The following is a 17,319-nucleotide window of genomic DNA, read 5'->3' on the forward strand; positions in this document are numbered from 1 at the left end:
GATGTGAATTAACTAAACATTTACAATAAATTCAAACTTGTGCACTCAGTTTTGGTTTTTAAATTTAATTGCAGCTGTGGCCATATTATCAGTGCAATACCAAAAAGAATGTTTTCATAAATCAATAAAAGCCCAAAATGTCTTCTCATAAGATGAGACAAAGATCGAGGTATATAACCCCACTGACAATGTAGAATATTTGCAGAAGACTGATATTCACACCTAAAAACACTTTACCAACTTTAAGCATGGAGGAGGCAGCATCATGCCTACAGGGGGTTGTTTCATAGCCAGTGGTACTGGCACAACGTTGACAAAAGAATGAAGTAGGAGCACTGCTTTCATATTTTTCAACTTCTCCTCATATTAGCAGCAAAACTTGGACACCACTGGGTGTTATAACAGAGTAAGGGCAAAGAAACCTATCTGCAATTTATCTATGCATTGCCACACTCGAGTTGAAGTTAATAAGAAAGTACTCTTCACTTTCCCAATTGGTCAAATGGTTTTGTGTAAGGGAAAGGTGCCTCAGCACACTGTATGCATATAGATTTACCTCCTCTCCTTCCATAGACTTTGTGTTCACATTAATGTATAATATGTAAATGGAATGCTTGGAGCAGTCAGGTCTGCAAAGAACACATGGTGACACTGATCTTTTTGCTCTGAATGCTGCAGTGCACAAGAAAGCACAATATTGCTGCACTTTTGCAGTAGGAGCTTCACTGCTCTGCAGAAACAACAGATAAGACTTGTTATACAACTCGAAATTGTTCAAGTTTGGTTTGGACCTGACAGTATTGACTGCAGATTGATTGTTAAGGTATACCTGTGTCTCCTACACTCAGGCAGCTTCCAAATACCTGTTATTGTCATCCAACAGTGAAGTAAAAATGCTCATAAAAATGACTTCTACTCTCTGTGCCTGCTGGAGGTGTGGAGAATTTATGATGGAGAGAGTAAGAAAACACGATGGCCTAAAGGAAGAGAAGAGTGGGAGGGAGTGAAGAGAGAGCAAAAGGGACATGGGAGCTAATGAGTTAGAAGACTGGAAGGGAGGTGGGGAAACGGTGATGAGACTGCAAAGAGGGACTGTGTGGCTGGTCAGACTTGTGCTGCATGATTTGTCTTTCTATGTGCTTTTTGTATCTGTATGTCCAAATTTAAATAGGTGTGCAGCAGTTCATCTTAAATAAGATTCAGAACAAGTAACTATAACTATGAAAGTGGTAGAAACATGAATGGAATACGTGAGAAAAAAATTATTTTTTTTCTTCCTGATATGCTCATGGGAAATACACAGAAAGAGACACAAACAGACTTCAGTCAGTCATGCGTGGATGATTTTGTGCACAGTGCCGCATGTGCAGCCATATAGCATCCCCCCCCCCAACTCTTCATTTTTTGGCTGTTTTGATCCCTCGCTGCTCTCTCGTGCATCCTTCCCAGTCCAGCCTTCCCTTGTTCCCCTTGCTCTCTTGCTCACTCTTCCTCATCCTCGTGCTCTCTCACAGTTACTGAGTGTGTAAAATTACGTGTGTGTTTGTGTGTGCATGTGGTGAGGAGCTTCATTCTGTTTCGACTCCAGGAAGAGGATGGTAAGTAATATCGTTCCTTCTGCATATCAGAGAGAATGTTTACAGGGTTCTGTTTGTGTGTTTAATGAGTGAATGATTTAGTGTTATTAGCAGAGTGGGTATGGGCATGGATATACCATGTGTGTGGTGTGTTTATTATGTCAAATGTAATTTGTACATGCTCCTGATGAGCCTGAAGAAGGTACTCTGTCAGGCCACGGATGAGGTTAGGAGGTAAGAGGCTCAGTTATGGAGGAACAAGGTTGTCGACAAGCTTAAAAGTATCAGTGGGCTACAGAGTCATAAAGAGGAGGAAGTTGTTGTGCTCCTGCAGTGTTAGAATTTGGCAGACATGGTTACATAAGAAGGCAGGATGAGGAGTGAGGGTAAGGAAGGCAATATCTTACAGAGCTCCACTTTAGGCAGTGTTGAAACTAAGCAAACTCTTGAATGCTACAAATGTTAACAAAAAACTCTTGATCCTGTCTCTTTGTCCCTTGAGGTACCATATGCAGTTTTTCAAGCCACTGACACCACTAAGCTAAGCTGCAGCACTACTGTAAATGGAAAAGAGGGCAGTATGGATGAAGACGTGTGAAAGCAGCCCCTTCGAAATCAGATAGATTGCTGCAGGGGAAACAGTGGAAGTCAACTCTTAATATGAGCAACAGTGATCAGCCTTTGTCTTTTGCAATGCTACTTTTTGGACTAGTTCTCTAAGTGTTTTAAGATGCAGAGTAGAGAGAACGTCTTTGGGTTTTACATCACTTCACAGATTAGGGTTAATTGAGGGCACAATCCCAACACAATTCCCACTCGGCTCATGCATGGATCATGTTAAGCAGTGGCAAATAGCAGGGAAAACTTAAAAAGTAGTTAGTTCACATTGTATAATATACAGTGTCATGTACAGCAAGGTAAGAGCAAGTGATTTCCAGGAAAGTTTCAGATTTTGATGGGAAATTTTTTTTAAACTGACCAAGCATGTCTACAGACAAAGAACATATTTACATGTTAATCTGAAATGGGGCTTATTAGATTAAAACCTACATTTGAACTAACACTGCTGATGCAACATTGTGTATATCTAGTTAACTATGACACAATGCACAAAAGTATAATATTTATTACCAATTTTTACCAGTTTTATGATTTAGTTCACAATATTCTAAAGCTGATGTGTAAAGTTTTTATATATATATATATATATATATATATATATATATATATATTTTGCAAAAAGGCAAAACTATATTATCATCTATTTACAGATTTCTTCTGTTTTCACTTTTTGTGATTTACTTAATTGTGCTTAAGCATAAGGTCACACACTGGTGGGTGACAATTCTTAAATTAAGTCATCTAGGTCCTTAAATAGCAAAGCAGCCCCAGACCATCACACTACCACCACCATGTCTGACTGTCAGTAAAATGTCATTTTGCTGAAATGCTGTTTCAGCCGAAGGGTCTCCTGGGTAGTTTTAGGGCAAGGGTCGTACAAAATTAATGTCAGTGCAGCATCAAAAAGAGAGTTAAGCATACGGTTTTAGGAATGCCACTTCTCTGATGCTTCTTTTAAAATCTGCCTTGTCCAATCTCTACATAGCCTAAAGGACGCTGATGGGTCTCCCGTTAACAGGAGGGACCCCACAGCTTATAGGAAATAGAAAGGAAAGGCATACCTCATTTTCTATTTCAGTGCCAAGTCCAGCGTAATGGCTTTAATATTGGGATGTTTTATAAAACTGTATGATTATGTGAGATATAGTCTTGAAGAGACCAGATAAATGTAACCACGGCCAAAAGTAATGTTTCTTCTCATCTCCTTTTGTCTTGTGGTATATTTTTACCATTTAGGTTAAACTGCTGTAGGCTTCAAGTCACAATAATTTCAGCCCTTGGTGTTTGTTCTTGTGTGATGGGAACATTCAGGTTTTGCTCTGAAGACTGGCACAGTCAGATGAAAAAACATAGACCTTTTTAAACTCGCATTCAGTATTTATACGTCTGGATTAGGAGCCATCTTTTTAATATGCATCTGTATGTGTGTGAAGTTTGCGTGCAGCGTATGTGATATTATATTTGTCTCGACTTACACCCGCTGACTGTGAGAGTTTGCCTGGAGGGCAGTGAAGGATGGAACCAGAGCGAGAGAGCTTTGAATAGAAAGACAGAGAGTAACAGAGAGAGAGAGAGAGAGAGGGGAACAGACACAGAAGAGGATGAAGACAAACAGGAAACAAAAACCTTAAAAAAAAGGGATTAGACTGTCCGAGCAGCTGAGCGAGCATGCTCGCTCACCACGGGGGCAGCAAGGAAGCGGGGGAGACTGGTGAGCAGTACAACATGTGCCTGTCAAATCAGCTGTGTCAGCTCTCAGTCTGGGCTACAGTGGAAATTCACCCATTATTTCAGCTCATTATTTTTCTATAAATGTAGACATGGAGGCAGCCATGAGGGATCTGTGAAGAAGGAGGCTAAATTAGATAGTTTGTGCTTGTGGTGAGCGTGATCCATGCTTTTTCAGCATAAATTATTAATGCATTGACTTATGTATTAATTTGTAAGTGGTTTGAAAGACATTATTCCATTTTCATTATTTTAGAACACAAAAGTGTGTTTATTTTGCAAACTAGCTTCATGCAAAAGGAATGCCATATCTTGGTTTGTGTAATACTTTGTCTAGTCTGGTTTTCTTATACAGTGCTGTGCAAAAAAATACACGCATATTGAACCATTTCTTGTTTTGTCACGTTACACAAAAAAAGTTAATTGTATTTTATAGGGATTGTATGTCATAGACCAACAAAGTAGAGCATAATTGTGTAAAGGGTTTTCAAAATGTTCACAAAAAAGAAGAAAACTGTGCAGACTGCATTTGCATTTAACCCCTCTGAGTAAATACTTCATAGAACCACCTTTCTCTGTGATTACAGCGGGTCTTTTGGGCTACATCTGCACTGGCTTTGCAGATCTAGTGACTGAAATCTTTGTCCAAGTCTTGCCAGTGATTCTCAATTAGATTTGGGTGTGCCTGCCTGCACAACAGGTTCACAAAATAAGTGGACGACCACAGAGACCCCAGGAGGAACATAATGGGGAGTTCGAGATGAGGAAAATAATGTTACATAGGCTTTGCAGTTAAGCAGACAGCAGAGGGGACTAGTGACCTGTGGGTTTAGGTTGATTGCCATGTCTTAATTGTAAAAAAAAAATGTTGAAAACCAAGCATCCTTTTTCCCAATTTACAATATGTGCTACTTTGAATTATCACATAAAATCCTGATAGTCTTTTAAAAAAAGTTTCAAACATATAGATGCTTTTGCAGGGCCCTGTGTCCATGCTGGTTTTGTTGTTTATCCCTCTTGTATCCAGGGACATAATAACTGCATTTTCCAGTGAATAAAGTTCCACTTTCATAGCTGAAAGGTTTTCAGACCAACAACAACCTCTCTGCCAGCGCAGACAGCAGTGTCCCTGTGCTGTTGTTTTGATGTTTATTTTACTAACTAGCATATGAAAAAAATGCAGCACAGCAGATGTCTTTGACTCAGTGATTGGTTTCCAGAGAAACAGATAAAAAACAAAGAACTCTAGCTGGTAAACATAAACAATCTGAGTTCAATTTTATTGAACAAATCACTGTTCAGTATAGCCTAAAAGGATGTAACTGGAATTTCTGTGTAATACAGGCCACTTTCTTATTTCACATTTGCTTTTCAGTCAGGTTTATGAATCAGAAGCGCTGATCTGTTCATGCTCCAATTCAAGCCCAAAAAAATGAAGTGTTTGTACTGTGTGATCATCCTCCGTGAAACCTCTGCTCCTGTTGTTCTGGTGGAGAATGAATCCCAGTGAGACTCCTACCTGCTGTCCTGACCTTGTGCTTTCCTGTCCTGTACTGTCCTGTCATGTCCCTGTTGCCCATGGCTGCCTAGGCCCATCTACGACAGTCACACAAAGACCTGTCACACAAATGTCCAGAACGACAGAGGGGGCTGTCTGATATGCCTGTCAGTCTCTGTGTGCCTCTGTCCCCTGCTCAACATAGCTTTTGGCTCTGTTAAACCTCTTCTTTTCTCCCCTCCTTTCTCTATCACGGCACCAGGCGCGGCTTCCCTCCTGTTCATCCACCCTAAGCATTGCTGAGGTACTCCTGCATGCGTTGTGATGCATCATAACCGTGGCATCAGTCACTGCTTCCTCCTTCTACAGCATCTTTGACTTCCTGCTTGGCACGACCGCCCCCTGTCTTTCCGTCCTTTCTGCCATGTGTTTGTGTGTGTTTGTGTATTGCCTGCTGTTCCTTGGCATTTTTTTTCTATTTGGCTATCTTTCATTTTTTGTGCATTTGTTCACACCGTGTTGTTGTCTTTTCATTGTTGATTTTGTCTTGGAATTAACTGTTGCCTTCTTCTGGTGAACATTCTGTCTCTAACTCTTGCCTTGTCTCCATCCTTTCAGACCCAGTTTACATTCACTTTACATTCACTTAACTGGTCTTTCAACTTCAGAAGTTAAAAGATTATTGCTTCGTGTATCTGAATGAAAGTGATATTGCTTGCACAAACTGTGTGCATTTCTTTTTCTCTGTTCCACATACAAGGTTGCACATACACATCAGCAGATAAAAGGCTGATTAAGAGCTTTCACAGTCCTGATGTTTGCTTGTTTCTTTAGTAGTGCTACAGCGGTTGTGATCTGTTGCTGTGAGTAATAGAGAAATGAGCTCAGTTGGAAGGAGTAGAATGGGGGAGACCTGTTTTTCAGTGTTATGCTATAATTTATTGAATATCTGTAATTGAGAAGGTTTAAAATCAGTTTTAGAAAAAGAAAAATTACACATTTTGTTTCCATCACGTGTGCTTACAGACATCCTGTTTATACCTAGTATTTCTGAATACCAAAATTACCAAAACAGTAAAGAAAAAAAAAAAAATCCCCCCATTCACCTACAAACATTGCATGAAAGAAAAACGCGTTTAGTTGTGGTCAAAAGTTTACACATTCAAAGAAATATTTTTCCAGGGTAGAATGATCACATAATATACAGCTTCAGTGAAGATACTGTAAAAACTAGAACTGGGTACTAAAATTTGAATTTATTATGAATTTTCTTTAATCCACATATATACATATACCTCAAATAATGTTTAGTTAAACAACTTTACAAGTTGTGGAAAACCCACATGCTTTTTGTTGCTGACAGAAGGCTTCTGGCATAATTCTGCCTGGATATTTGACCACTCTTGCAGTTAGAAATGGTAGAACTAATTGAAATTGGTTGGTCTTCTGCTGCAATTTCAGAAGCCTAATCTTAGCCTATTTTATCATTAATTACGGCAACAAAAGTGTTTTATCTCCAATTGGCTAAGAGATATTTAACCATATATTGGTGGATATTTGAGCCTGTATGTGTAATTTCTATGCTGTGTGGATATAAATAAATTATCGAAAATAGCTGAAGTTGTATGTTGTATCAACATTCCACCATGTATAATAAAAGAGTTCAAATGGTGCATGGAAAGTCTTTAATTAAGGACATGTGCCCCTGATGACTGCATGTAAACTTGTGAGCAAAACTGTATTCCACAAATTATGCTGCACCTTTGCCTGCTCTGCTTCACCTTTAACAGCACCAACCCAAACTGGGCAAATAAACCTCTAACTGACGAGACTCTGAAAATGATCTCAAGCCTCTCCCACATGTTTTACTAATTGAACCTTTATGTACACCATAGCTTTTGCTTAAAAAATGTCAGATTTAAGTGATGTAAATCTAAACTAGCTGTTGCCTCCCAGCACCCTCGCCAACTAGTAACATTGAATAGCAATGCACTTAGAGGTAACTTTAAATCCTACCTGCAGAGAATTACAGACGTTATGCTGTGAATATGTATAAATTTCCATGAATGTAACATCTTTATTTACTTGTGCTCCCACCAGTGTTGAACAAGTGCAAAAGTGAAGACAGTTTAAAGAACAAATGCCATAATTGTAAATTATGTGTACCACACAAATCTTACATTGTTCTGCCAAATTTATTTATGTACTCCCCTCTGTAAATTCTGAGCTGTGGAACAGAAACTCTCACAAAATATAGTAATAGATCTGCCCACTTGTCTTCAGTGGGATGGCACTGACATATCTATATTAACATCAAAAGGATAATGATAACAATAAAAATACTCATTCAGATCATTTTAATTTAAAGCAGCTTGTTTATATGCGGCCAATTCAAACTGAAGGTCTTTTTAAGGAGGTTTACGCGAGAAATGGGTCTAATTAATATCCAATTATATAGAATCCAGTTCAGTCCAACTGGTTTTTAGTTCTTCCCAATAAATTCCAACACAAACCAATCACACAGTCAGATTCTGATCAAATTAAATACAGCTCAGGTCAAGTCTAATTATAATACAATACAATAAAAGTAGTTAAATATACTGTATAATGCTATTCTATCTGAGAAAGTCGACTTGATTGCATCAGGTTGTTGACTTGTTCACTCACCCTCATACATAAAAAAAGGATTTATTTTAAGGATATATATGTTGTTTTTTTTATGTGACTGAAAAAGTTCAAATGTCTGATAAAAACCTGGGTAATTGTGATATTTCCTTGAGATGATCTTGGGCATAATTCAAATCATAATTTCACCAGACTAGCTAGTATAGCTATTACATTACTTCATGGAGAGGTCTTTGGTAGGACCAGCTTAATGATTACTGTTGGTTTTATCACACACTGCTTGAGACATAGAACTGCTTTTAAATCCTCTGAACTGGCACAGTTCTACATCCATCTCGACTCTGTTGTGTTTTTGGTGGTTACAGTGAGATGTATGCCACTTTGTTTTGCTTTGAACTTTTCTTTGGTCTGCCTGGAGAATCTATGTGTTGGAGCATTAGTGGCGATTTTTTATGTTGTTTGAGTCTGTAAGCAAAATGACCAGACAGTAGGAAATGTTTGGACTTCTTTTAAAGGCATTACTAACTAACTGACATTTTATGTCTGAGTGGGTGTGCATGGCTCTTCTAGCATAGTAGTGTGTGCGTGTGTGTGTGTGGTATGAAGATGAGTGACTATCCTGTGGCTTCCCCCAGGCCTCACGGAGAGAATTCAGGGCTCACCTGGATGAGGTCATCACGCTCAAGTCAAGGTACTCTACCTTGGACCAGGTAAACCCGCTAAGCTTCTTGCAACTTCTTACTTACTGGCATGCAGGCCATTGGCTTCCCACAGAGCACCTAACCACCTAACACAATTGACATGCATTGTCACTCACACACAAAGGCAGAGAGGCAATAAGGGAAAAGGGCTGTTCCTATTGGGCTGTAACTTGCAAAAGTATACATACCTCTTTCATTTTGCTTTGTTATAACCACAAATGTTAGTGTATTTAAATGTTTAAATGTATATTTAAATGTATGTAATACACCTGGAGAGAGTAGTGCATAGTTGTGAAGTGGATGGATATTGTTTTCATATTGCTTTGCACCTTTTTGTCTGCAATATCTTCCTCAGATCTAACAGACAGCATCCCTGAGCGGCAATTGTTAAGTCTTGCCAAAGATTCACAATTGGATTTAGGTCGGGGCTTTCAATAAGCCATTCTAAGACATGCATTGATTTATCTAAACCATTCCATTGTAGATCTGGTTGTATGTTTAGCAGCAGTGCTGTACTGAAAGGGGAATCTCCGCCGCAGTCTTAAGTCTTTTGCAGTCTCCAACAGGTTTTCTTCCAGTTGTGCCCTGCATTTGTTTCCATTCATCTTCGCCAGAATGTTGGTGCCACCACCATGTTTCTCTACGGGGATGCTGTCTGCAGCTTGATGTGCAGTGTTATTTTTGTGCCACACAGAGAGTTTTGCATGTAAGACAAAAAAATGTTTTGCTTTCATCTGATCGGAGCAATGTCTTTCACATGCTAGTTGGGAACACAGACTGAAAATTGGATTTCTGATGGTGTTCTTTGAACAATAATTTTGTTGAAAACGTTTCTGTAAAGGTCAGGTTTGTGGAGTGCATTACTAATAGTTATCTCCCACCTGAGCAGTCAATATCTTCAGCTCCTCCAGAGATATGATGAGGCTCATCACTGCTTCTCTGATTAATGATGTCCTTGTCCCTGCCTGTCAGTTTAGGTGATGTATTTTGGGCAAGCAGGGTAAAGGGGCCTAACTATAAATGCACCCCATACTTTTCAGATTTAAAAAAGGAAAATAAAATAAAACCACACACCATTTTGCTTCCTCTTTACAATTGTGCACTTTGTGTTGATCTGTCACATAAAATCTGAAAGTGATCCTTTTAAAAGTGTGGTTGTAACAAGACAAAATGAGAAAAAGTTGATCAATATTTAATTGAATGTATTGTTTGCAACTTCTAAGAGATAACTGTGAATTTCAAATTGGAACAAATTTAGATAAAGGGATTGTTTTATAATGTAATTATATGGCAGGTATCTAAACACCAAGGCTGGTAATGAATTACCAGGGAAAATATACTGACAAAGATTACATATTGATTGTGGCTTTAAATTAGTTTACGATAATTCTGAGAGCAAAAACATCCAAAACTTGCTCCCCTATTAATTAGTTTCAATTGATGAGCCATCCAGTGTAAGTTGAATAGGTATTTTGGTGACACACATGGTAACATCTAAGTTAGATATTACTGACTTGTAAAGTTGACATGTGTGCCCCCCCCCCCCCCCCCCCCCTCTTAAGATCAACATTTAACATAATTGCCTCTTTCTCCAGAACTGCACCAGCACTCATTCTTTATCATTCATCATCTGTCTTATTCTTTGTGAGGCTTGATTATTGCCTGAAGCAGTTTTGTTTCAGCAGGGAGTATGTTTGTGCCTAATACATGAGCTATTCAGTGCTGCAGAAACTATTTTCCATTTTACCAATTTCTTCTTTTTTTTTTGCTTTATTGTCACACCTACATTTTACAGATCGTCAAACACATTTTAATATCAGTCAAAATGAAGAAATAACGTAAATAGAACCTCTCTGACTATATGAAGTAGGCAAGAAAATTCTTAAAAAGCAACAAATCATTCCATTTTCTAAATAATTTCAAGAACAGTTGAGAAGCAAAAGGATCAACATCAACCACAAGGTGTCTGCAAAAGGGTTACAAAGCCATTTCTACTCCTGCATAAATGGGCGTTTTATGCAGGAGCCACAGTGGAGACCTCTGTTTTTGATGTGGAAACTTCTAAATCATCATCGACCTCTTTACCTAAGAGCCGCATGATGCATGTGCGGAACTGTCGGTTCATGAAGACATAGATAACCGGGTTGTAGATGGTGGCGCTCTTAGCCAAGTATGCCGGTATGGCAGCGGTCAAAGGATGGAAGGCATATCCAGGGTTGGCAGCGGCAAAGCAGGCAAAAAAGGCGTAAGGTCCCCAGCAGACACAGAAAGCCAAGATCATGACAACGACCATCCTGGATACTTCTTTTTGCGCATTCTGGGTTGACTCGCATTCCTTCTGCTGCATAGCAATTTCATGGATGGCCAACCACACAGCCAGGTAGCACAAGATGATGATAGCCAGAGGAGTGAAGCAGCATGTAGCTGTAAGGACAATCATGTAGGACTGGACACCAGGGTCCTCACTTCCACTGAACACATCAGGTCCACAGGAAGTTTTCAGCCCATGGGGCCAATACCTGCTCCATCCAAAGATAGGAGGAGCACACCACACTGCAGCCCAAACCCAGGAGAACACAATTCCAGCTGTGGCCCATTTGGCATCAAACTTGGTATTTCCAAAAGGTTTGCACACAACTACCCATCTTTCCCAAGAGATAATAGTCAGGGACCAAAGACCAGTAATACCACAAGTTGAGACAACGTAGCCTTCAAAGACGCACATTGGGTATCCCAAAATGAAAAATCCAAAATACTGGTTGCACACACTGATGGTGCTGGCAAAGATCGTCTCTCCAAGATCAGCAATGGCAAGGTTGACCAAGATCCAGTTAAGAGGATGACGGAGTTTCTTGAACTTTGCTGTGGCTACTAATACCAGGCCATTGGTGAAGACTGATAAAACGACCACGAACAACATCCAGACTGTTGCGACGTTGTAAACCCATCGAGGAGCGATGTTGTAGTTTGGTCCCTCAAAAGGATCTGGAAACATAGGTTCACATCTTAAAATCTAGTCACACTACTTTCTAATTCAGAAATATTGTCTGTTTTAAAATACCACATGTTACAGATTTGTAATTACTAATTAATTTGTCTTTAAATAAAAATTAAACAATAATCAAATTTTCCAAAACTTCACTATTGTTTATGTTGTGCAAGCAAGCATTTGTTTAAATGTCAGTGCACAAACTACAATACACCTTACTCCGCTTGTATTGCAGGTTGTAAAACTGTCCAAACTCATCCACAGTTTTTTAACACAATAAATTAATCTCTGATGTTATGATTAACCACAAAATGGTTCAAAATTAAAAGCATACCTTTTGTATGATTGCTGTTTGTGTATGTGAAGACAGAGTCCCTTGTAGTATCTTCACTGTGCTTGCTGGCAGCAAAAGCCTGCTTTCTCCATTCTTCTGCCATCCTGATTTTGGAAAGAGGTTCTCAGCTGTCTGACCTTCCTGTCGCTTGTAACCCTCTGGGTTTGCCCGGTGCTTACCCTCATACTTCAGCTTATATACCCACGCTTCACAGAACTCTGATGGGATTACTTTAAAACCAACTAAAGAATCCCTTCCCCCTATCCAGGGCAGAACCCTGGCAGACGACCATAACAGCTTCTACTGTAGGTTTGAAAAGCATCCGTTCACACATCCCTCCCACTCCTCTACATTTCCCTCTGAGACAAAAGCTCAACCTGCACCAACCACCTTTCTCTCCTCAGACTCCCTGCTTGGACTAAAGGTCTGTGAGGAAGATGTGAATACGTTCTTCCAGCCCTGGAAAATCAGGGAAACCTGAGGACCTGATTGTGTGTGAGCCCCCATCTTCATTCAGATCTTTAACAAATCTCTGGAGCTGTGTATTTTTTTACTTCAAAAACTAAACCATTATCACAATCCTCAAAAACAGACTATTCCAGGATGAAATGACTTTCATGCCTGTCACCCTGATGTCTGTGGTCTGGAAGTCCTTTCTGCGACAGATGCTGAACAACATGAAAGGACATCACAGCTTTTCCTGCTGGACCCCATGCATTTTGTTTACTGGGCAAACATGTTGGAGTATGATGCAGTCAACCTGAGACTACACTTCACATTGAGTTATGAATGCATAATATTAAACATCCCTGTCAAACGTTTTGCTCAAGAATTAGCGACATTATTCCCTTTGAACACGTTTGAGCAAAAACAAAATAGGTACATAATAACTAATTTATAAATATGATTAAAGATGGAACTTGAAAGAGAAATTGCAGATTGTTTGTGATATTGTGGGCTTGGATTGACAGGAGAGGCTAAGCAGGTCTTACACCAGATTTAGAGGACCACAGGAGATCCACACCATTTTATTTTTTATCTTTTTTATCGATAACACAGCATTTCTGAAGAGAAACATTATACCTACAGTGAACCATGGCCATGGTAGTATGATTTTGAGGGGCTAATTTGCTGCTTCAGGCCCTGAGAGACTTCTCATAAATAATGGAACAATACATTTTTCTTTCTAGCAGAAAATCCTGAAGGACAATATCCAGCCCACAATTTAGGACCTTAACCCAAAGCACGCATTAGTAATGCAGCTGGACAATGTTTCAAAGCAGACCAGCGAGTCCACCTTTAAATGGTTTAAATAAAACAATATGATGATTTTTGTTTGGTCCAGTCAAAGTCTGTACTTATATCCAGTTTAGACCTCAAAGAGACTATTTAGCAGGCAATGACTTTTCACATATGGCTAGATTAGTTCGGATAGCTTCTTTTTCTTACTAAAATAAAATAATAAATTGAAAAAAATTTTCTTTAAGCGATATTGACAACAGTTTGATAATCTGAACATTTTAAGTGTGACACAAGAGTGAAAAAATCTGTAATTGGGCTACGACTTTTTCACTGCACTCTAACAACTGTTGAATTAAAAGGGGAGTGCATTACTTCTATGCCCATTCCCATTTTTCCTCTCTTAAGGCAGAAGCCTTTTTGCATTAACATTGTGCCATTTTGTTCTGGCCTCTCCCAATCTGCCTCCATGCCCCTTTTTAGCATTTTGCCCTAGGCATGATCCCAGGGGCGAAGGCAGCCAAAGCCAACTAAAACAACCTATTCTCTTTCTCCTCAAAGTGAATATGAAAAAAAAAAACTTTTTTTGTGTAATTTGATCTGACAGGTTCTCTATTGTGTGCTGATCTCAGCACCACAGCATTTGCATCCCATCATTTCACCAAGATCCTCCTTCGCCAGCTGATCATTGAGCTTATCGACCCCCTTGGCTGTAGCTCACCAGCTCTTGGCTGTGTGTCTTGTGAGCCTTTCTGCTCTGTGTCTGTAATCATTGCTGCCACTTGCTCCTTGCCACATTGATCGTCCTGACACATCTCCATTCTTAGCATATTGCCGTAAGTTAAAGGGTCGAATTTGTGCGACTCAAATCTGTAGACATACACACAAATAGACATGCCTCCAAGTGGAAAAAAATCTATTTTATTCATTTTTTCTGGCTTCATAAAAAATATTTCCAAGCTGTTGTTTTTCTGCTTGTGTGTTTGAGTATTTGTTATCATCTTGCATCCTTCATACTCATATAAGCCTTTTTCCATCTTCACATGGTGGTCTCTCAATAGTAAATGGGAGTATTTCAGCAATGGATTAGACATAATTGTCAAAATGTTTAACATCCCTCTAACTATTAAAAATATACCAATCTGTTCTGTTCTCACATTCCTCATAGTCTCCTCACTTCCCCACACATCTACCTGTATCTCCTCCAGTGCACTCATATCCATTTGCAAACTGTCTTTGCCTATGGCTCACTAATGGTGCTATTTTCTCCACTGAGATGTTTTTGTTGTTCTTTTGTTGTTGTTTTTTTTTCCATAGTAAGTTCTGAATTTTCAAGTTGCTTTGAAAATTTTTGTTGTATTCTGCAAGATAGATGAATGCCCATTGCTGTAGAGTTTATGTGAAACTGGATTGCGAGGTTACGTTTTTTTAATTGTTCTGATGTTCTGATGAAGAGACCAGCAAGGTAGGGAGGTTCTTATGTTTTTGTTCTGCTCTAATCAGGTATTTTCGAAAATCCCACATGTTCACTGCTTGCAGGCCTAGTTTTGGATTGTTACATTCTGTTTGTCCTTTTAAACGTCTGCAGGTTTGATCTGTGTCCTACTGTAGCTATTTTTAGCTGCCTTGGTCATTCTCTGTTGTTTTTTTTTTTCCTTCTTTTATTTAATCTTCCATTTTACTCTTTCTATATATAATGCACCTGGGCAGTTGTGCCAAATTTCCAAAAGTTTTTATTATAAAGGTCCCCCACAAAGCATTTAAAATTGAGCAAGAAAAGTGCCTAACATTAATTAAATATTTCAAAGATTTTAAAAATGACCTGCAATCTTTAGTCAGTGGAGTAAAAATTAACTCCAGCCCTGTTTACATTTATTTGCAGCCTTACAGTAAACAATTTTTTTGTTTCCAGGGGCAGAGACAGATTTTGATATGGACACAAGCACTTGCAAAAAGAAAGATTACCTGTTAATTGGAGCATGAATACGTTTTCTATTACTTTTTTGCATGTCTAGCCAAGGAAGCATAGGTTTCCCCCAATGCAGTGCAAACTGTAAGCACTGTAAGAAAATATGGCTGTATATAAGCAGTGGAAATGATGTTGATGTTGGTATCTGATTTAAAACAAATGACCAAACATCAAACAGATAAATATTTTTTTTTAAGTTCTTAATGATTCTGATAATTAATATGATGAAAAGGTTGGGTGAGTGTGGGGTTTTCTAGTCACTATTTTAAGTTTTAAGTATGTGGAGCTAAAGGAGGATTTGCCCAGGGTGTAATTAATGCAGGAACTGCCACTGTCCCTGGAATATAAATATGAGTCAAGGGCCCATTTCTCATAGTCAGTCAGTCAGTCATTTTCTATACTGCTTCTTCCATAGTGGGTCATGGGGAAGCTGGTGCCAAACTCCAGCAGTCTATGGGCCGGAGGCAGAGTACACCCTGGACAGGTCACCAGTCCATCGCAGGGCAACACACAAACATCCATGCACACACTCATTCACTAACCTGAACCTAACTAACTAAACTAACCTAACTCTACAGGAATGTAAAATTTAGAACAACTGGGTTTGTGACAAACAACACTAGATGAGGGCCAAAGTTTATCTCGGCATCACAAACCAATAGGAGCATAGTACAAGAGGTAAAAAAAAATATCTCCAAGGACTGTTTTATTATACATGCAGAACTGTCTCAGTTTGAGATTATGGTACTGTAATAAAAGATGTGTGTATTTAAAGGCAATGGATTTTCCATTACATCTACAATGCTTGTGCAAAGTCTGGGAAGTCTCAGAACAATATCATTTGGGACAAAAACTGGGGTGTGTATTCTAATGGCAAATTCTACCTCTTTGTTCATGCTCAATTTATCGGTATATTGCTCTCTACACGTTTTACAGTAATGCGCTAAGTCAATATAAAAAAGATCTTGGCAGAGAAAGAAAAATCAACTAGCAGTTTTAAGAGGACATTCTCATTCAGAGTCTCACAAAAACAAATCAATTGCATCTAATTTAGCTTTTCCCAGTGTGGAAGATGATGTGATGCATTATTTTTATTAACATTTTCAAGACTCGTGGTAAATATTTGGCAATCCCCTAGGGTGAGAATTACTGCTTAGTACACTGCTGTTCCTGCTGAATAATTTTTGCGCTGTGTGGGTATTGTGTCCAACATCCATAAAAGATACCTACTTTTTTCTGATCTGATGGCTCTTTTATTGCACTTTTTTTTTTATTGCGAGCTATGCAAGTTTAAGAAGGGATACGGCTATTTAGAAGGCCATGTAAGCTGTTGTACATTGTAAGCTGAGACAAGGACAAACCTGTATAAGTTTTAAAATTCTAATAAATAGTAATAATAGGAATATTAACCATGTAAGCCAAAGGAGTACAGACCTAAAGGTTTCTGATACATAAACACGTAAATAGTAAAATAATAAAATCCCTCTCGAGAGCGAGGCTTAAATAAAACACACAATTAACACTTTCTAAACTGATATAGTTATATTTACAGTAAACTGATTTCTAAGTAGAGACTTAGCTTGATAGCATTCTCTTCATTTGGGTTAATGGACCTTCAAGAAAAAAATCACCACAGAGCAATACTTTACTCTGCTGAACTCATTCTGACTAAAAACAGTTGGAAACCAGAGAGCAATTTACCCAACTGCTTTTAAAACTTGAATGAAGCAACCGGGAATCATAAAAACATCACAAATATTACTTCATTAGTTATTAAAGTTGAATTTCTGCAAGTTTCAACTGATTGCCATTTGAGAGTCTTCAATGAGGGCTCAAAAAGCCGCCAATTTTTTTTTTTTTTACCCTTCTCACTTTCTAAGTCCTTTCATTGCTGCTCCTGCCAGGGTTGCTTGTCGTGGTGGATACCTGTCTGTGTGTTTGTGTCTCCCGTCCGTCTCTTTGCCATGTCTGACTGCTGATGTGGTTGCTGGGACAGATGCACTGATGCCTGTGATTCAATGCTTTATCTCCACTATAG

The 17,319-nt window shown here is 38.8% G+C and overlaps 2 protein-coding genes across 12 annotated transcripts in view; one reads left to right on the forward strand and one right to left on the reverse strand.

The window, feature by feature from the left end:
• gphnb (gephyrin b) overlaps window positions 1–17,319 on the forward strand; it is a 152,238-nt gene that overhangs the window by 110,396 nt on the left and 24,523 nt on the right. For 6 of the 11 annotated variants that reach the window (XR_007041743.1, XR_007041742.1, XM_047387531.1 and 3 more), the window contains 2 exons: window positions 5,687–5,728; window positions 8,685–8,759. The exons of 3 other annotated variants lie outside the window; for them this stretch is intronic. Coding sequence is in view for 6 of the 8 variants with exons in the window: in XM_047387531.1 (XP_047243487.1) it covers window positions 5,687–5,728; window positions 8,685–8,759 (117 nt within the window). In the remaining 2 variants the exon portion in view is untranslated. The remainder of the gene's footprint in view (window positions 1–5,686; window positions 5,729–8,684; window positions 8,760–17,319) is intronic. 2 more of the 11 variants (XM_047387533.1, XM_047387535.1) reach the window with 1 other exon arrangement.
• On the reverse strand, window positions 10,363–17,312 carry LOC124881773 (red-sensitive opsin-like). Its single transcript, XM_047387541.1, has 2 exons — window positions 12,074–17,312; window positions 10,363–11,735 (listed from the first exon to the last, which is right to left on the reverse strand). Exons 1-2 carry the CDS (start codon window positions 12,174–12,176, stop codon window positions 10,765–10,767), a joined length of 1,074 nt encoding a protein of 357 aa, XP_047243497.1. The 5' UTR covers window positions 12,177–17,312; the 3' UTR covers window positions 10,363–10,764.

Source organism: Girardinichthys multiradiatus, chromosome 15 (assembly GCF_021462225.1).
Source record: "Girardinichthys multiradiatus isolate DD_20200921_A chromosome 15, DD_fGirMul_XY1, whole genome shotgun sequence".
Taxonomy (NCBI): Eukaryota; Metazoa; Chordata; class Actinopteri; order Cyprinodontiformes; family Goodeidae; genus Girardinichthys; species Girardinichthys multiradiatus.